The sequence below is a fragment of the Lissotriton vulgaris genome, chromosome 6 (genome assembly GCF_964263255.1).
Source record: "Lissotriton vulgaris chromosome 6, aLisVul1.2, whole genome shotgun sequence".
Classification (NCBI taxonomy): Eukaryota; Metazoa; Chordata; class Amphibia; order Caudata; family Salamandridae; genus Lissotriton; species Lissotriton vulgaris.
Window position 1 is genome coordinate 914217353 of NC_141694.1, and position 19181 is coordinate 914236533.

Sequence of the window (19181 nt, forward strand, 5' to 3'; positions counted from 1 at the left end):
CAAAATACAATAAAGTGTAATGTGCTTTGAGTGGCAATGTTATTGCAAAGACATCCAAGAAGTGGTTCTCCCCAGACTCTATTGCTAGGAAATGCAACTATCAGGTGCAATACACTGAATCGCGGTCTTGTTAAATTAAACCTGAGATTCCCATTCGGAAACCAGGAACGATAAGGCTCACACTTCTGTGGCAAATTGATTGGATTATAAGTGTGGCTTACAAGCAAATTATCAAAGGCTACCTGGTGGCCTCTGCCTTTCCTATACCAAAAAGCCTCCTTTACCCTGGAGATAGCCCTGGAGTCAGTGCTTGCTGGGTTTTCGGCATACACCTGCAGGCCCATCTATGGGAATATTTTTTTTATAAATCTAATCCAGGGTATATTGAGATCAATGTCTAGAGAGAGAGACAATCCTCCAGTACTTTCACAGGGAGTTGGGCCCAAGGGTTACCCCAAATACTCAGCCAAAAGAGTAGTGGTGCCAGGTTTATCATGTCACCTTGACTTGCTAAGCCCAACTCTGATAGGCACAAAAAGGCAGAGCATGATTAGGAAGTCACCAGACCCCTGCCCCATAAGGCCCACAGAAACACATTTACTCCGCAAAATCTCAGTCAGTTCTTTGATCGGTTTGTGGCCCAGCCTTCTCGCAAATGAGAACACTGCCTTTATTGCTCTTTGAATATACTTGACCCTGGATTAATAGGCTCTGTTAGGTTAGGTTTTGATCAAAAGAAAGCCCTAGATAACTAAAACACTTCTCTATATGAATTTCTGAGCCCTCCCCCCCCGCCCCAAGGGAGAAAGTCCTAACTTTCACATTTCTTGGGCCTAAGCTCGTGATGAAAGGTTTTTGTAACTTTGTTTTAAGATTGTTGCCATTATTACAGCATTGTCTGCTTACAACAGTACATGCGGGGCTCGTGCCTTAATTCTATGGAAAGCCTTCCCTATCCTAGTCAGATGGAAATCTAAATCATTGATGTAGGTGAGGAACAGAAGAGGGACCAAGACACACCCTTGTCTCACACCTAAGTTTGCACTGATAGTTTCTGTTGGTTCCCCATTATCACCAAATCTAACACTGACATTCGTGTCCCAGTGCATTCTATGTAGGAGCCCAAAAAAACCTGGTTCAATCCCCATCCTGGTCATACAGTCCGGCAAGTTTCTCCTATTGACCAAATCCAGTCCATGAACCCAAGATGGATGGAACCTCTCCTTGCCTTGACATATTTACCTACGGTCAGTTGCAGAATAAGTCACTGTTCCTTAGTGCCGACCCCTGGATGGAATCCATACTGGGTATTGGACAAAGACTGATTCTCATCCGGCCAGGCTTTAAGTTTTGCAGCAAAAATCTTACACAAATCTTTTAGGAGCTATCCAGGAGGGATATGGTATGATAATAGGCCTGGGAGTTCTGATCCCCATTTTTAAATATTGGGACAGCTATAGCTTTGGACCATAATGCAATCAGATCTCCCTTAATTGATGCTTTAAAAACGTTAGTTAAATGACAGCCCAAAGCACGTAATTTCTTTGAAGAGGTCCAAGGGGGGCCTATCAGAACCAGGAGCCTTGCCAGCCGTGCTTCGCCTGATAGAAACGATTATATCAATAGTGCCTATCATGTCACTCAAAGCCTCGTAAGTTGTGACTATGCTCTTGGCTTTGAGGGCTAATAGCCTTTTCATTTCTAGGATTGAAAATATTACAAAAATGCTTCACCCAAGCTTCTGCTAGTATTACCGAGTCTAGAGTTGGCTTATCATAACCGGTAAAGAAGGGTTGATTTACCACCTTCCAAAAGGAGACACTGACCCTCAGCCTAGATGCCTTGTACAACTCATCCCAGGCAGCCTCCCCTAAGCTCAGATTTTCTTGCATTCAAGATTACTTCATATGCCTTTCAAAATTCACCTACCTCTTCCTTGATGCTGGGATTTTTAGAGAGGACTGTTTTTAATTTTTTGTGAGCCACAGTACGCTCATTAATAAACCAGCTGAGGGGGTGGTGGTTTTTGCCACTTTGGTCCGCTTCAGGCCGCTGTCAACTGCCACACAAAGAGAAGTAAAGGCCTCAAAAATTGATGCTAGTGATATCTCTATCAAGCTCAATAATTAAAAGCATTGTAAATTATTTTTGACCGAGTTGGCCAAGAAAAACCCCTTTTCCACAGAATCCCACTTAACTTTTAACCCCTTTTTCCATTAATTTGACACCAGTAAGGTTGCCCTACTCACTTCCTTGTTCCCCAGGTGTAAGCGACTGAGGGTTATGATCATTAATGCAGGAGACCCTAACCACTCAACTTTGTTTTATATATGCCAGATGAGATGAAATAATAAAAAAGTCAATCTCACTTCCCTTAGATGACTCTGTATAGGTGAAAAGGGACGAGATGCCTAACAGAAATGCTTTGGCGAAAACCCCATTCTTTGTTATCATAAGCCTATTTATATAGTCTTCAATTGGAGAGTGCTGAAAGTGTGGGGCATCACCACCATACTTATCTTTTGCTCCACAACACCTGTGATTATTGGCACCACAGTGTTTGATGTTGAGATAAACTGCCAAGATTAGGAGTGTCTCCCTGTTGTGTCGATCCATAAAGGAGTCTACAGCAGTCTCCAGTTCCTCTAATACCTTTGTTACTCTTGCGTCAAAGACAGTATTGTACAAATTTATCAAAATCAAATCAAAAGAGTGGGGGTTCTGAGTGAGAATAAGTTGGGAGTGCGAGGAGTGCCTAATCGTTTTTAGAGAAATGCCCACAAGGACAACTGAAATTAGAATGGCTATACCCCAGTTGGCTCAACCTGAGCTTGATAGCATGGTACTTCTACACAAGAAGTGATATCCTTCCACACTAAAGCCCTCCCATGACCATGTGTCCTGTAAAGAAATAAAAATCGACTTCTCTTAATTCCAAATGCCAGTCTGGGTTTGTCAGCTTAAACTGGATGCCTGCTACATTCCATGATGTTAACCATAGTCCCACTTGTTGTACCCCAGGGCTACCTTGACTGGACGAAGTGGCTGCATAGTCGTTGCATGTCTCAATTGTACCCACCCACCCCCTGGATGCCAGAACAACCTCCCCTGATATTTCCTGGTTGCTTTCTTACTCCAGAATATTGATAAGCCAGTCAAGATCCTCAAGGGTGGCAAGTGGCTCAAAAGAATTCCTGACTTCAATACAAAATTCTTCGTCTACACCCATTTGCAGGTGAAAACTCCCTTGGCTGGTCATAGAGGAAAGGGACTGTTGGAGAAAAAAGTATCTGAGAGAAAGAACTTGAATGGGACCTTAGCCTCAACCATGGAAGTAGAAGAAATGCAGTAGGGACTCTACCAAACGAGGTGACCTAAATGTAATGATGAGGCAGTCCCCGCCGATTCCTTCTTTATGTAACCAATCTAGGGTGTTCTTCTAATTATTAATATATCTCTCATGAAATCAACACTCGATCCAGTTTATCTCCTTAGGCAATTAAGAACTTTCTTTTTCAAGGACAAAAACCCTTCCCTTTCATGTGGTGCTAGACTTGGCACATTTTTAAGACCAGGACATAAGGAGAACATTCTGGAGGGAGTTGGGGAAAATCGTTAGGTGGACCATGCCTTAGGGACTCTATGTTACCTTTGATGGATTCTTTCACCTTTTCCAACCCTAATAGATAAACATGTTCACAGACCTCACCATCTGCTGCCTTGTTCTTATTCTTAGCTCCCACTCTTTGCTCCCTTTGGTCACACAGCTCTCTGCCAGATAGGGAGACAGCACCTGAATCATGCGTGCTAATAAGTAAGGTGCTAGGCTGGGAGTTATGGCTCTGTGGGGGGTTAGAGTCGAGGGGGGCCTTCTTGGACTGGTTCCCTTCTAAGGTACAGTTCAGTTGTGTTATCTACCTCTCAATGATTTCTAGCCGGGCAAAAAATGGGTTGAGCAAGCCTGATATAGCTAATATATCATGGGTACACACATCTTCCACAAAGGCCTCTGACACAATACCCACAGCCCCAGGCCCAACCCCTGCTCTCCCTTTCCTAATTCCTGACACATTCACCATCCCTAAGGCATTGGCCAACAAAGAATTTCCCCAAGCTCCCTCTTGAATGCTCACCATATGTCCGAGTGGGTCATTGGGCCAGGGCACCATCTTTTTGATTTGGAACCTCCTTTAGTCATCTGTCTGTTGCCCACCTGCCCTCTTGTCAGAGCTGTGTTAGCCATATCATGTTTGTAATTTTCTCTTCCCTCCAAGGTCCCCTTGACATGATCTCCAGAGCCCTTGGCAGTATCGGTATCTCCTGTAGAAACAATATGATAGCCTGGAGTAAGAGGATTTGGGCCAACTTCCTCTGTCCCTTCCGATGAGTGAATAATAAGATGAGCAGTCAGTTGAGGGGGCTTTATCATGAGCTGCACCCATGTGGGTGAGGAGAGAGACAGCCGTCTTTCAGCCTAGTCTATCTCCCGGCAACAATACCCCCATTGTCCACTCTAGGAAACCATCCAGTATTGTTCCTTGCGGTGGTAGACGGGCTTACACATTTGTTCTCTGTTTCATCCATCGTAACTCTATGTTAAGTTGTCAGCGCCTTCCCCCCTGCAAGACCTACAATGATATGCATCTTAAATGTCAAAAAGTGGACATTGAGGACCTTAGTGAGGATGTTACATGGGTGGCCTCTTCCAGTCGTAGTTGGGCACAGGGCCAAAAAAATGCAGAACTTGGAAACACTGGTGCCCCATCAGATGCAGTTCGTAGCAGGGCTCCTCCACCAACTCCTCCCCTGTCCTGATAACTTCTGGGATAATTGATCAAAATCTGTCCACCACTTATTGACCACTTACCTCGTGCTTTAGTCATTGCTGACGGCCGCCGCCTCCATCTACAAGCTTAAACTTGTATGACTCATAGGGCAGGAATGCACATAGGACACTCTCTGCAGACACTCCTTGCACTGTGCACTTGTCGATCCTGATAGGCCTGATAATACTCCCCCGGCTTAGACTCTTCACAACCCCGAGAAATGTCAGTAGCAGCCACCCATTAGATCCGTGGACAGCTCCTCCAACCACTCATTGTCTTTCTATCTGCCTTCATTAAAAGGCCTGAGAGGCCTGAGAGGCAGGGTACCCCTGGGGGCCAATACCTTACTCAAGCACCCCAGGAACACACAGCCCAATCTGACTACGACTGCACCAGTTCCCACCGACCTCCCTGCTGCACACCCAAAACTGACCCAGCTCCCCGGTAGAGATTAGTGCAATGATGGTGGCTACACTGTGGCAGCAAATGTGTGTGGTGCCCAAAATCCAGTCAAAAGTTAAAGGGTCCAAGAAGCCTGGCACCCGTCAGAAGGACAATATCTAAGGCCCCAGATGAAGCAGCGACTGTGTAGACCCTAATAACATGACACCTCCTACTTAGCTCTGACCATGTCTCCAGCGTGGCAATCGGCAGATTGACTTAGCTTGTGGACGGGCACCAGTACAGCAGCCACGGTAGGGGCTTCCACTCAACTGCAGGGTTGGATACTGTGTCGGATACAAATTGTCTAGGTACATTTTCTAAATAATCAATGCCTTTCAGCCATTCTAAAAGTGTATCATATATTTTTTATCGCCTACTAAACCGGGTATGTGGCTCACATCATGAATAACCTTAGTCCGAGATTTTCTCTGTGTAGTGACAGTTTTACACCACATGAGGTCTTAATATAACTACTTTGGGTCACCACCTTAAATACATCTCACTCAGTGGCTAAGTTGCCAGCGATATTTACATTTTTGCTGAAATAATTGTCAGCATGCTTTCTGGTTCCATGTGGGGATTGCTTGGAGAGTTCTACTCCAGGTCATTGACAATAATAGCAGTTTATAGTTTGATGACACTTGACTTAAAAAAAGGCTATCTTTTGACCCCCTAGATACATCTTATCTAGTCTGAAACCTTAGGTACTGGGGAATAAAATGAATACTCACAGATGCATGCTACGCTGAATATCCAGCAGTTGCCACTGTAGTACCCATCTTCTAAACTTAAGAGCAGTGCAGTTATAGCTAGCTTTAAGCCCTGTAAACCCTCTAATGGTTGGTGAGAGGAGGCTTGACCTATCCATTTCACAGTCCAGTAAAATATAATAATCTCCAACCTATAAACTAGGTATGGCTATGTTTCTCAATAGGATTGGGTCAAGGCTGTCTAGAAATTGTATCTGATTCAATTGGTGAGCATAGATATTAGCCAGTGTGAGGGTTGCCCATAAATGTCCCTTTGAATATTGTGTTTCTCCCTTCGTCTGTGTGTGTGTAATTCATGACAAAGCAAATACCCGGTGCAATCTAAAATATGTGTGCTCTTTTATCAACTTCCCTCACAACTTCTTCCCCAGTTTCCACACGCCATGTGCAATTCATTAAGTTTCCATAAACAGGTGCTGCATATCTTCTTGCATCTGAATAAAGTGTGGACTCTGTAACTTTTAATGGGAGTACATATGTCCTGTATGTTTAATGTATTGCAATCATAATTGCTATGCATAAGTGTTGATGTACAAATGTTTACTCCAGACATAGATAGAGTCTAGATTATCTAGAAACATGTCAACCATTAACCTCTTTAAAACCATAGATCATAAATGGCTTCGATAATAATCCAAGTGAATGATGTCTGTTCCAATCTGTCTCGATGCATATGATTTGGTAATAAAACTAACAAATGCGGGCTTAACAAACTTCACTAACCTAGCCATGATATCAAAACCCACTTAGCCAAATGTAACTGTGAGTTGAATATTAACTTGTGATGTATCCATCTCGAACAGTAAGGTAAGTAAAGCAGGAGGGTGGTTATAATCATGATAACCATGCACAGATTTACCACAGATCACAGGCTTGGTTTCTATGTCTATAATTGAACATGCTTGTGACTATGGCTCTCAGAGGGGCCCAAAGCGGTGCCTCATGGCTAGAGACCCTATGGATCTCACCCAGTGAAAGGTGCTTAGTAGGATTTGCATTGTATGTGTTTGTAATGAGCCAGAAAAAGCTCAAGGCATTGCCCCTCACCCCTCTCTGGAAGGCCTATTACCTGAACATTAATATGCTGCAAGCGACCTTCAATGTCTTCAGCTTAGGCATCGAACAACTAGATCTCTTTCTGCTTATTTGTCACTGTTTTTGTAGCTCTTCCAGAGTCAGTGAAATTTCCATGAAAGTTTCATTTTCCACCACCTTTTCTTTCAGCTTTCTTATGGACCATACTCAGTAGGTTCATTTGAAGGTTCAGTGTGTCTATTTTTGTCTCTAGTGTACTTTACCTGTAGAAGTTTGAAGAATGGTGTGAGCAGTGCTAATAAATCAAACAGACAGGTATTCACTCAAACTGAAAACAATGTTGCAGGTCTACCAAGTGAAAATATGGTGAGCAGTAGTGGCCTAGTTAATATTCCCTCCAAACTTAGCCCACATTCCTGAGTTCTTCTTGTTCACAGTTAATTCCACTTTCAATGACTGTGTCCACATTCAATGAATGTGTATCATCACACATCTACATAGCACCACACAGGTGTATCCGATTTGCCTTTTCAGATCACATCGGTTTCAAAAAACAAATTGTCAGAAACAGGTCATAGGATCATGTTGCTCCATGGATGTCAATTAAATACAGTAACACAGAGGGGAAGCACCCATATCCAGGGCCAGCTTTAGGGTGGTGCGACCAGTGCAGCCGCACCTGGCGCTGAGCTTGGGGACACTATGTTTAGGAATAACCTTTAATTTTTCAAGCACTGCAGACTTCCTTCTGTGTTCAGCAGTTTTCAAGCAGCAATACAAATGTCAAGATAACTCTGGTGATTAGTGTTCCTGCTGGAAAGAGGTTTGAGTTTTATCTAGTGGTAGTTTGACTCATCATAAAAAAGCACGTAGGGTTAATATGCCTGCTAAACAAAACGTCTACCATGCAGATCACACTTCTGTATTTTATGTGGATAGCTCAGTGGGTTACTGCTTGTGTCGCAGAGTTCCTTTGCATACTTGTAGTTCATAAGTTACCATCCTAATAAAGTACAGGCAGCTAAGAACTCACATCAAATAGCTATATGAAGACTGCAAGGTTAGAACATTCAACACTATTTTTCATTAACCTAATTTTCCTAAAATGAGTTAATTTGGGGACTGTTAGAAATGGGGGTCTCTAGTTGGCAGAGGTATGCACCTTCGTCCAAATGGGGACCCTTGCTTCTAGTCAGGCTATGGGGGATACACACTTTAGGTAACCCCTGCTCACCCCCTGGGTAGCTTGGCACGAGCAGACACACTTATCCCAAAGGCAATGTGTAAAGTATCCATACTCAAAACACACAGTAATACAGTGATAACACCACAAATGGAGACTATACCAGTTTAGAAAAATAAAGTATCTTTATCTAAACTTAGCAAGACTAAAATGACAAAAATCCAACATACATGTAATAAGAATATGACTTTAGAGAGGTTTCGAACACGTGGATCCATAGAGACCTATTGATGCGTGATTTCTCAAAACGTACCTGTAGACACGTCAAAATTCACAAGGCCAAACAACTGCAGAGATGGGAAGCATCAAGAAACAAAGAGATACGTCCGTTCCTGAGACCATGGGGAGGCGATGTGGCAGTTCTGTGTGTACGCAGGAGAAGTGATGTGTCGATTAAGCTATGTAGGGGGAAGTGACGATTTCTGGTCTGCGGGTGATGCGTTGGGAAAACTTGCTGCACAGGTGAGATGCGTAGAAATCCTGGATGCATTGGCGATCGATGCAATGGCGTTGAGCGGTGCTGCAGCAGTTTCTTCAGCTGCGATTCTTTGATGCATCGGTTCTCCAGCAGCGCGGCGATGTGTGGAAATTCTTCTCACACAGCGGTGCTTCATTGGGAAAATAGCTAAAAGAAGAGTAATGCGTTGATTTCTCCAGTTCTTATTTTCTTCCAGCTCCCCGCAGCAGGGTCAAACTCCAGAGGCCCATAACTGGAATAGGCACCTCCTGGTAGATCAGAACTCTCAGCAGCAGAGTTCAGGGGAACTGGGGGTAAAGTCTTTGTGTCCCTGAGACTTCTGAACAGGAGGCCAGCACACACAGGCCCTTGGAGATATTCTTCAAGCAGGTTCACCGCAAAGTTCGAGTCTTTGTCCTTTTCTTGGCAGAAACAGAAACTGCAGGCCAACCCCACACAGCAGACAGCAAAGGGCAGTACTCCTCCTCACAGCTCTTCAGCTCTTCTCCTTGGCAAAGGTTCCTCTTGAGTACAGACAATCTAAATCTCTGGGGTATGTATTTGTTCTCTTTGTGCAAGGGTCTCTGAGCCCAGTCCAAACCAGTTCTGTCCTCACTAATGCAGTATGACCACAGGGAGTGGAGGCAGCATTGTGCAAGGGAGTTAGGCCCTATTTAGGTACAAGGAAATCTCATCCCATCACTCTAAACTCAGCCAATGTCTATTTAGCCCAGATCTGAGTCATCCAGAAAGGGACAGGCACAACTCAACCCCCCAGTGGCTGTCTACAGTGAATGCTCATCTCCAGCCCCTGTCACTCCGAAACCAGACCGTCAATACACAAACAGGCAGAGGCACAGAATGGTTAAACAAGAAAATGCCTACTTTCTAAAATCGTTATTGAATACACAAAAGGAACCTGACTGCTTCAAACGTTTTACTCTTTTTACTTTAGAGCGACATTCAAAAAAATACCTTTTTTGTTTGAATCGATTATTTATTTAACTATTCCTTTTAGAGATACAATAATTTTTTTATCAAAAATTCAAATGCATGAAAGGTGGAGAAACATTTAATTTTTCAATGACATCAAACTATACATTAGACCAATACATCAAATAATTCACTGAAAACATTAAAGGAGAAAAAATGAAATCGAACATCGCTATATACAGTAATTCCAAACAACAAACATTCTATTTGCATCATGTCACTTGGCAAATGAGAAAATCATGTCACTATCCTATATTTTAAGCCAAGGGAAATACCTAACACAGGAAACTAGTTTAGCGTGTATGCGGGGAATAGTTTTCAGTTCAACTCCCTCAAAGAATACAGCATATTAATTCACAATTCCTCTGCGTCAAAAACAATTGCCAACGCGTTTCAAGACCCAAGCTTGTAGTACTGGGACTCTTGTCAGGGCTTCATCTTAATGGATGTCAACGTATTCTGGTGGAGTTGAGTTCTCACCCACAGCTCCCGTGTTCTGGGGGATCGTGAAACAAATCTTTACCACTTTAGAATGGCAGCAGTGTGCCTCGTAGCTTCAACTGATACAAAATTTCTTGTGGGTCTTAATCCTGACACAAGTATTTCCGGCATGGCATATTTCGCCTCAATGACGTCCCGTTTTCTTTTGGTCAATCTAATTACATCCGCCTTTCTTTCAACTGATGTGAAAGCACCGTTCGCTGGCTCAGGGCATTTCAAGTTAGAACTCATTGAGTTTCTTTTGTGTATTACTACCCTACCTGACCCCTGTCCTTTGGGCCAAGCCTCCAGTTGTACTTTCTAAAATGGGCCTTTTCAAATACATAATTTAAAAACTATCTTTACTAAAAGGTGTTTTATTAAATTCTGAGGTCTAAGAGCCTAAACTTTATTTCTCTATCTTGTGCCAATAGAAAGTTATACTTGTAAGATGTTACAGTGTATTTGCCATTCTATCCTATCAGGGAGATAGCCTTTCAATAGTGAAAAACTAAATTGGCAGTATTTCACTATCAGGACATGTCACACACACACACACCAGTACAAGTCCTACCTTTCACATACACTGCACCCTGCCCAGGGAGGTACCTTGGGCCTACCATAGGGGTGCCTTACATGTAAGAAAAAGGACGTTTAGGGCATGACAAGTGGGTGCACTTGCCAAGTTGACATGGCAGTTATCAAACTGTGGCGAATTGTGCGGAGGTTGATTAACCTCCACTAGCCGTGCGCTGTGGTTCAACTTGAAACTTTAACTTGTTTCTTCTCCTGCAGAGTTGTAAAGATATTATGATTACTCAAGGATATGAAATGGCAAATATTCATGAATGAATCAAGAAAAGTAACTGACCAATAAAACTCTAAGCAAAAGAAAGAAAAAATGGAGTCATGAACTTTTGTAAAATAATGGTTTAAAACAGGAGAAGAAACAAGTTAAAGTTTCAAGTTGAACCACAGCGCACGGCTAGTGGAGGTTAATCAACCTCCGCACAATTCGCCTCAATTTAAAGACACGAATAGGCATCGTGTGACAACGCGTAGCGCTAAACCAAGCATCATTAAGTATCGGAATAAATCCTAAAAACAAGTGTGCACAGAGACTAAAAAACTGTTTAGTTATCAAACTGTGCACAGACACTGCAGTGGCAGGTCCGATATACCTTTTCATGGCTATTCATGTGGATGACACAATCAGCCCTGCAGGCGCACTAGTAGCATTTGATTTACAGGCCCTGGCACACTTCAGTGTATTTTACTAGAGACTTACCAGTAAAACAAATATGCCAATCATGGAGAGCCAATTGTAACAACAATTTACAGAGAGAGCACTTGCACTTCGACCCTGATCAGCAGTGGCAAAGTGTCCAAAGCATCTCAGCTAGCAAAAAACTAAATCCAGCACAGCATTAAAAATACAGGAGGTAGAGGCAAAAGTCAGAGTAAACCATGCCAAAGATGTCGAGTCTAACAGGGACAAATACGCTCTTTTTAGTAAAGCCAACCGCAAGCACTGCAGTATGTTTTAAATACTGAGTTTGTGCTTCTCCAGTCCAAACACTCTTAAAATAAACCTGACAACCTGTATGGATGGCATGTGACTCCTACACCTTGTTGTCCTCTTTAACCAATGTACCATTTCCCGTTGAATCGAATCATTATCTCTGTATAATGTGTATATGAAGTAAAGTGCTCTGAAATGAGTAGTGCTCTAAAACAAATATAATGCAGGTGAAATGGGGCAATGAAGAGATCATGGGCACTGTTGAAAGGGTGGTAGTGAGAATCTGTGGAGAACGATGTAATTGGGGGTGAGTGCAAAAAGGATTGTCACACTGGGTGCCACGCCACCAGTGCTAAAACTGGCCCTGGCCATATCAAAGTGACATCACAACATGTGCCTCAGAATACTGGTGTCACAAATGTGCCTCTACTTTTAGCATATGCAGCAGAGTGCAAACACTGTTCGAGGGTCTGTCCCCCCATTAGTAGCCATAAGGACGCAATAAGCAAGTGCCTCGCAAAGGAGCAAAACTTTATTTTATGGGGGCCTAACTCTTCAGCAAGCACACCTCTATGAAGTATTATTTCCTAGCTGACAGGAGAAGAGAACAGGAAACCTTGTGTAGAAGGCAGGGTAACACGCATGTTTCCTACCCCCAATTTCAAGTTTCACTCAAACAGGGCCACTCTACATCCCAGACCGTGTTAGGACCAATCGCCAAGCACTGATGACAGGGTGGGTTTGGGAGGCACTCTGTTAGTCTTTCAGTGGGGGGGGGGGACCCCACCAGCCCAGTTTGCAACTCTAAAGCGGACATCTATCCCATTTTGCCAGCTCATGCGCCGCTCTGCATTTGGACAGAGCATGTGTGTGCCATCTTGAATCATCATTGTGGGTCCCGGCGGTTGAAGAAATTGACTGAATTGCTTTGTCGGCTTAGGCTAATTCACCTCTTCTAGGTCACCAATTTGACTATGCAATCTGGGGTATTCTTGAGGGTCACTCACAGGCCTAGGATAAATGTGGAAATGGAGCATTAGGCCCATTAGCAGCGTGGCAACGCAGGTTACTCCATTTCCGCATTGACCCCCAAATGTAAATGCTCGTCCAATATACTTAGAACAGAAGCCATGGATGACATTAATGGTAGCCACTACTGTCCAGACTTTCCTTCTAATAGCCCTGACATCATCCTTGATAACCTCATCTACGGTTTATTGAATACATTGAGAACAATTAAAAGTATACTTTCTCTAGTTGTACTCCTTGCCTTCCTCTACCTCTGCAGTAGAGAAAAAGGGGCTGAGTGTAAGACAAGGGGCTAACCCTATGACGTCTTCAGGGGTCAAAGCTTCAAGATTTGGCATTTCATACACAATGGCTTCAACACCATTGATAGAAACCCTGGCCCTAGCCACAAGGCTGTTGCTTTAATTTTCGCATATTTAGTTCCACTGCAAGACTTTGATATTGACAAAGAACCCAAGGTGGATGTAGTCACCCAGCACTATCTGTTGAGAACAGATAATTTGTTGTACATTTCTGGCTCCTGTCAAAGCCCACATCACTGCAATGATCTACTAAATGTCTACCAAGGGAAGGAGCACGGCCAGTGGGGTAAAGTTTGTAACTGTGATCCTATAAGGTGCTTGGGCGCAGTAACATGCTCATGGAACCCTACTGCAAGCAAAGAAGGAAACAGCCTCAGACGAATGTGGCGAATGTGGCCTTTAATCTTAAGTGTGAAGAATCAGCATTTAGCCCAACTCCCTCTATTATTGACATTAATTAGAGTTGTCAGCACTTTGCAAAGGTGCAACTTTGTAAACGCTGATAGCTTAATCAGGTTCCAGGGAGAAAACTCTGTGACATATGAACCCTTAATTGTTTATTTTCACACTGCCTCTCACTTCCAAGGCACATAAGGGCCACCAACCTGTGTCTTGGTAAATTACAGTTCTGACTCTTTAACACAGGGTCCATGGGGCGGGTGGCCCAATGCTGGTTTTCAGGATACCTCTAGGGAAAGATTTCTATCGCTTTTGACTGTTTAAAGATAGTTTTACCTTTTGTAGTCAATACCTTACTAACTTCCTTGTATACTGAACTTTTATACAAGGCCTTCCAGCCAGCCCTCTTCATCCATTGCCCTGGTATTGTGTCATTCACATTTTTCTTCCACCCGTTACAGCTATCAGTCAGTTGACTTCAGCCATTGGCTATCTTATCTGAGAGTGATGGCAATCTGCCCATTCACAAGGAGCACATAGACTTGCAACGTATTTTCTTTCAGAGTCTTAGGGCACTGTATGCTTTCTGACCAAAGAAATATTTTTGTGCTTGCCCAGTTTTTTAGATTGAAGTGGGCTTGGCAGCTTGCCCAACAGTAACATATTGAAAAACCCATGACAAAGCCAGCATTAATGAAGATAAGGCTGCCTGCCGAAGCCCAGACCTATTGGATTTTCAAATGCTTCTTCTCTATTGTTTTACCCTGTGTCAAAGTTCACTTTGCAATTTTCTCACTAATCACTGATGTACTGCAGGTGTATTGATTATTTAATTGACTAATTTATGTACACATTGATTTGTTTATTTACATGTTTTTAATTAGCTTATGTACCTAAGTGACAATCAACAGAACTAGAAGCATTGTTTGAACTAAAAATGTGATTGTCTCTTACCATGTGATGCTTTTCTGTTTCCAGTTTATTAGCCTACACAGAACAGTATGTGGACTACGACCCATTTCTCGTACCTCCAGACCCTTCGAACCCATGGACGTCAGATGATGCCATGTTCTGGGAATTAGAAATCAGGTGTGTTTTTTTTCATCTCTGCCTTACATGGGGTGCCACAAAATAAAAGCTTAGTATAGATATGCTGTTTTGCAACACCGAAGCACCTTTATATACGTTAAATACTTACTTTCATATGAATTCTTAAATTTTTCATTAATTTTGTGTTTTTATTCCTTGGTGTAGCTTTGGGGATCCATATCTGATTCAATAGTTTTTACCTGGTAACACGCAAAAGGCACTTGGCCATAACTTGGCGAGCTGCAGTTGCTCAGCGCAGAAAGAAAGGACCTGGGGCCTCATTTATGAGAAATGACGCATCGCTGCGTGAAAGCAGCGATGCGTCACTTCTCAATGCGCACTCCTTGCGACATTCCTGATGCGTCATATTTAATGTATGACGCATCATGTCGCAAGGAGTTACAGATTTGTCAGTATTTCTGACGTATCTGTAAGCGCAAAAGTGACGCATTGCTGGAGTGTGTCACAAAAGAGACGCAACTTCAGCAATGCGACCTTTCACATGGGGCAAGCCCCATGTGAAAGGGCCTGCGTCAGTCTTACGCCTGCTGTGAGGCACTCGCAAGATTTTGACGCAACGGCGTCCTAAAAGTGACGCATTGAAATCTCATAGATTTCACTGCGTCACTTCTACGACCCTTCCTTGCGTCACTACGCCCCCCTTGCATACATTATACCTGGTGCAGGTATAATGTTGCGCAGGTGTTTACAAAGTGACACATCTACCTAGATGCATCACTTTGTAAATATGGCGCAGCAAGGCCCATTTTTTACGCCACTGGTGCGTCACAAAAGTGACGCACCGGCGGCGTAAAAGTGACGCAGAGCTTCATAAATGAGGCCCCTGGTTTTCCGTTTGCAGGATTTTTACATGTGAATGCATGAAATGTAGACAGAACAAGTTGGAAACAGTTTGCATGCATTGCCTTTTTCTTTTTCAGACTTGTGCTGTTGGGATTTCATGGATAAAATATTATGCCAGTGATGAAAAGCCTGCCTTTTGGAACTGTTAGCTAACTGGCAATGAATAGTTGCTTCTTGGAGCCATCCCTTTACTTTTTTTCACAGTATCCACCACTGAATGGTTTGATGAGAGTAACACCTACTATAAACTTTGATGTACATAGGCTTTTCATGCCCTATCTGTTGTAGGAAATGTAAAATATGAACACATTGCATAAAATATAAAACACAAAGACAATGTTAAACATGAGAACAAAGCGCAACACCAAACACAAGTTGAAAACACACAGCTGTACATGGTTAAAAAACAGTTCCGGCCCAGGTCTTGTGTTGACCAGAGAATGGTGAAAAGTTAACTTGTGGACACAATGGGATAAGTAACTTGAATAGTATTCAGTTAAAGGCCAAGTCATGTTTAGCGAGCATGAAAATATATATGGGTTTAGCACACAAGAGCGCCAGCACGCACTCCGTGCTTCCAAACAGATTGTAACCTGATTAGGCAATAGGTGTATAGAAATTAAATTAGCTTAGAACACACGGAGGTCCTAGGTGCACAATTATAAAAGCACACACTCCGTTTAAATTACATTTACCGCGAACATACATGTATTCACCATCAGAAGAATGCTTCATTTGTTACGTTTTGTAGGAAATGCAATAAAGAATGTGGAGAGTATTAGGTCAGAGTTTGGGGTTATCGGGTCACAGGTCTTCAAGTAATTGTCCACCTTTTATCTATAACTTCCAAGTCAAAAAATATTTACTGTTTGTAATAAAGTATTGTGAAAGATGTATATAAAAAGAGCTGCCAGTGAAGCAGCAATTTGAGAGCCAAGCAACCTGCCTGCGAGTAATGTGGGTCTTTCTCCCTGTCGCAAAAGTTCGCAAAGAGCTGTCTTTGCATTGCCAAAAGGAGTCAATGTCATTTTTCATTTTGACAATTTCAAGTCACCATGCCACATATATTAAAATAATTGAAGGGGTAAATTGAAGGTGTATTCCATGGGGTATTAGAGTTAGGGATTTATTGTTGTTATCTTCCTCACATTAAAGCAATCAATCATCACCTAATAGCTATGTTAGGATGACATTCTCCTGTCATCACTTAGTGTGCAAAATACATCAGTCTCTGCCACCAAGAGAGCTAACATATATTTTGCTTCACTCTATAAAGGTTAAATAAGGTCAGTGCAAGAATTGATTCTGTGACCCCTCTAATCTGCCACAGTATCCGATCATGTTTATAACAGCTAAATCTCTATTTGGCACTCCATCTCAGAACAACTCTTCTAACATTACTGTTGGGGCTAGTCTGTCACTTATTATTCAATGTAGCAGCTTACAGTGTTTAGGAAGCTGGTGAGGCTCAGTTTGTAGCTTCCTGCCAGCCACACGTTATAAGTAGCACTTTATTTAACCCAAAAATACAACAGTAGAGTGGGGCATAAAATACAGTTAAAAGGCTGAATCTGTGTTGTCAGAAAAGGCAAATTTAAGTTTTAATCTCCAGCTCCTATTCTGGTTGAACTAATTTGAGGTGGATGAACAAGAAGTTGATAATAGCAAGAATGGAGCAACTTGACTTTTTAGTTGAAAGGAGAATAATAAATATTATCAAATGATGGCCATGAGGACAATTCAGTTGAAGAAGAAAAGGAGAAGGCACATAGTAAAGCTATTGGTACAAGTAAGTAAGTAGGTAATAAATGTATTGTTTATGATTAATTAAAACCATTACAAAAATACACTCTGATAAAACATTTTTGATTGATTACACTTTTTAATTAATACTCTTATAAAATTATTACTTCCTGTAAGTTTGTAGAAAAGTTGTTTATTCAGCGCCTCCTTCATGAAGAGCAGTCCACAACTGTTTAACTGACACTTGAACACTCATTCCATTCCATTCCATCACACAGAACATTCTACTTGGAATCCTACACTTAAAGAAATACATTCTTATACGAAACATCACAGTTCTCCCTTTAAGTAATAAGCATAGCCCAGTAAATAGAAAATTATGAAAACTCACAACAAACTAATTCTCTAATACATGTCTAGAAATGTATCTCAGAATATTCCAAAATGTAACTGAAAAAAACATAGGTTTCAGGGACATTATAGTTAGAAATTAGCATTTAAAAAACCTTTGAAATTCACTGAAAAAAACATAGATTTCAGGGATGTTATAGTTCGAAATTAGCATTTAAAAACCTTTGAAATTCACAGAAAAAAACATAGGTTTCAGGGATGTTATAGTTAGAAATTAGCATTTAAAAAAACCTTACAATTCACTGAAAAAAACACAGGGTTCAGGGACGTTATAGTTATTTGGACATTCCACTCCTACAAAACCAGAGAAATTCAGGCGTTCTAGTTAGTTGGGCTAACTATAACTCACGCCCCTGCAATGCACTGATGATGACGTTACTTATTACATCACTCAGGACATGGTCAGTGACATCACTGATGACATCACTGATGACATCTCAAATGACATCACTGATGATATCATCCACATGATCATCTGATGCACCTTCTCACACCCTAATATAACCTTTGAAACAACCCCTCTAAAATACAGACTACTATTCTCGAAACCATGGACACACTAATACCAGTTAGTGCATACCCCCTCACTGACCCATAGGTCTACACACACATCCACTCATCCATACAGTGACTCTTACACGCAGTCACTCATCAATGTAGGTATTGAAATATGCAATCATACACCTGTACAGATACACACACACCGCCACACACCAATAGATTTACTCACACACCTAGTCAGTCTTGCAAAAAATCAATCACTACTCACCTATACAGTTATACACACACCCCTTCACTTATTCATTCAGATACTAACACATACTTTTTGTCTTATACAATCACTGACACAAGCACACAGTCATACAGTCAATCTCACAATCACTCACTATCATATATAGACATTTATATATTCCAACACTCACATATACTGTCTTTTACATATGTAGTTACTTATACATGTACTACCGAGATATCCATTCACTCACCAACACACCCATACAAACACTCACCCACCAATACAGACCTTCACAGATGCACTCTTAAACCCATATACCCAGTGAATCACCCACTCACACATCTATGCACAGAGTCAAACCCATCCCACCCATGCACAGAGACACTCAGGCATCCATACGGATACTCAGACAACCAATCGTTAAACTATATAGACACTCATTTACATACTCACCAACCCATGCACCCGCTTACACACCAATTGACAGACTGATCTAAACATTCACACAGTTTAGTCACTAACCCATGCATTCAGTAAGACACGTTTAATTACTCACTTATACACTCAGTCACGCACCTACTAAATCCTCCATTCAGACACTCATACACCCACTCATTCTTCAATACACCTTGGCATATATATAATACATATTTAAACTTTAAAGAAACTCACAGTCACTGGATGATGTCATCAGTGATGTCATTTGAGATGTCATCAGTGATGTCATCAGTGAGGTCACTGATCATGTCATGAGTGATGTAATATGTAACATCATCAACAGTGCATTGTGGGGGCGTGAGTTATAGTTAGCCCAACTAGCTATATCGCCTGAATTTCT

At 42.0% G+C, this 19181-nt stretch overlaps 1 protein-coding gene across 1 annotated transcript in view; it reads left to right on the plus strand.

Moving 5' to 3' along the window:
* Positions 1–19181, plus strand: part of RGS7 (regulator of G protein signaling 7) — a 2226031-nt gene that overhangs the window by 1904604 nt on the left and 302246 nt on the right. Inside the window, exon 13 of the mRNA XM_086925320.1 lies at positions 14479–14589. Within this exon, the coding sequence (XP_086781446.1) occupies positions 14479–14589 (111 nt within the window). The remainder of the gene's footprint in view (positions 1–14478; positions 14590–19181) is intronic.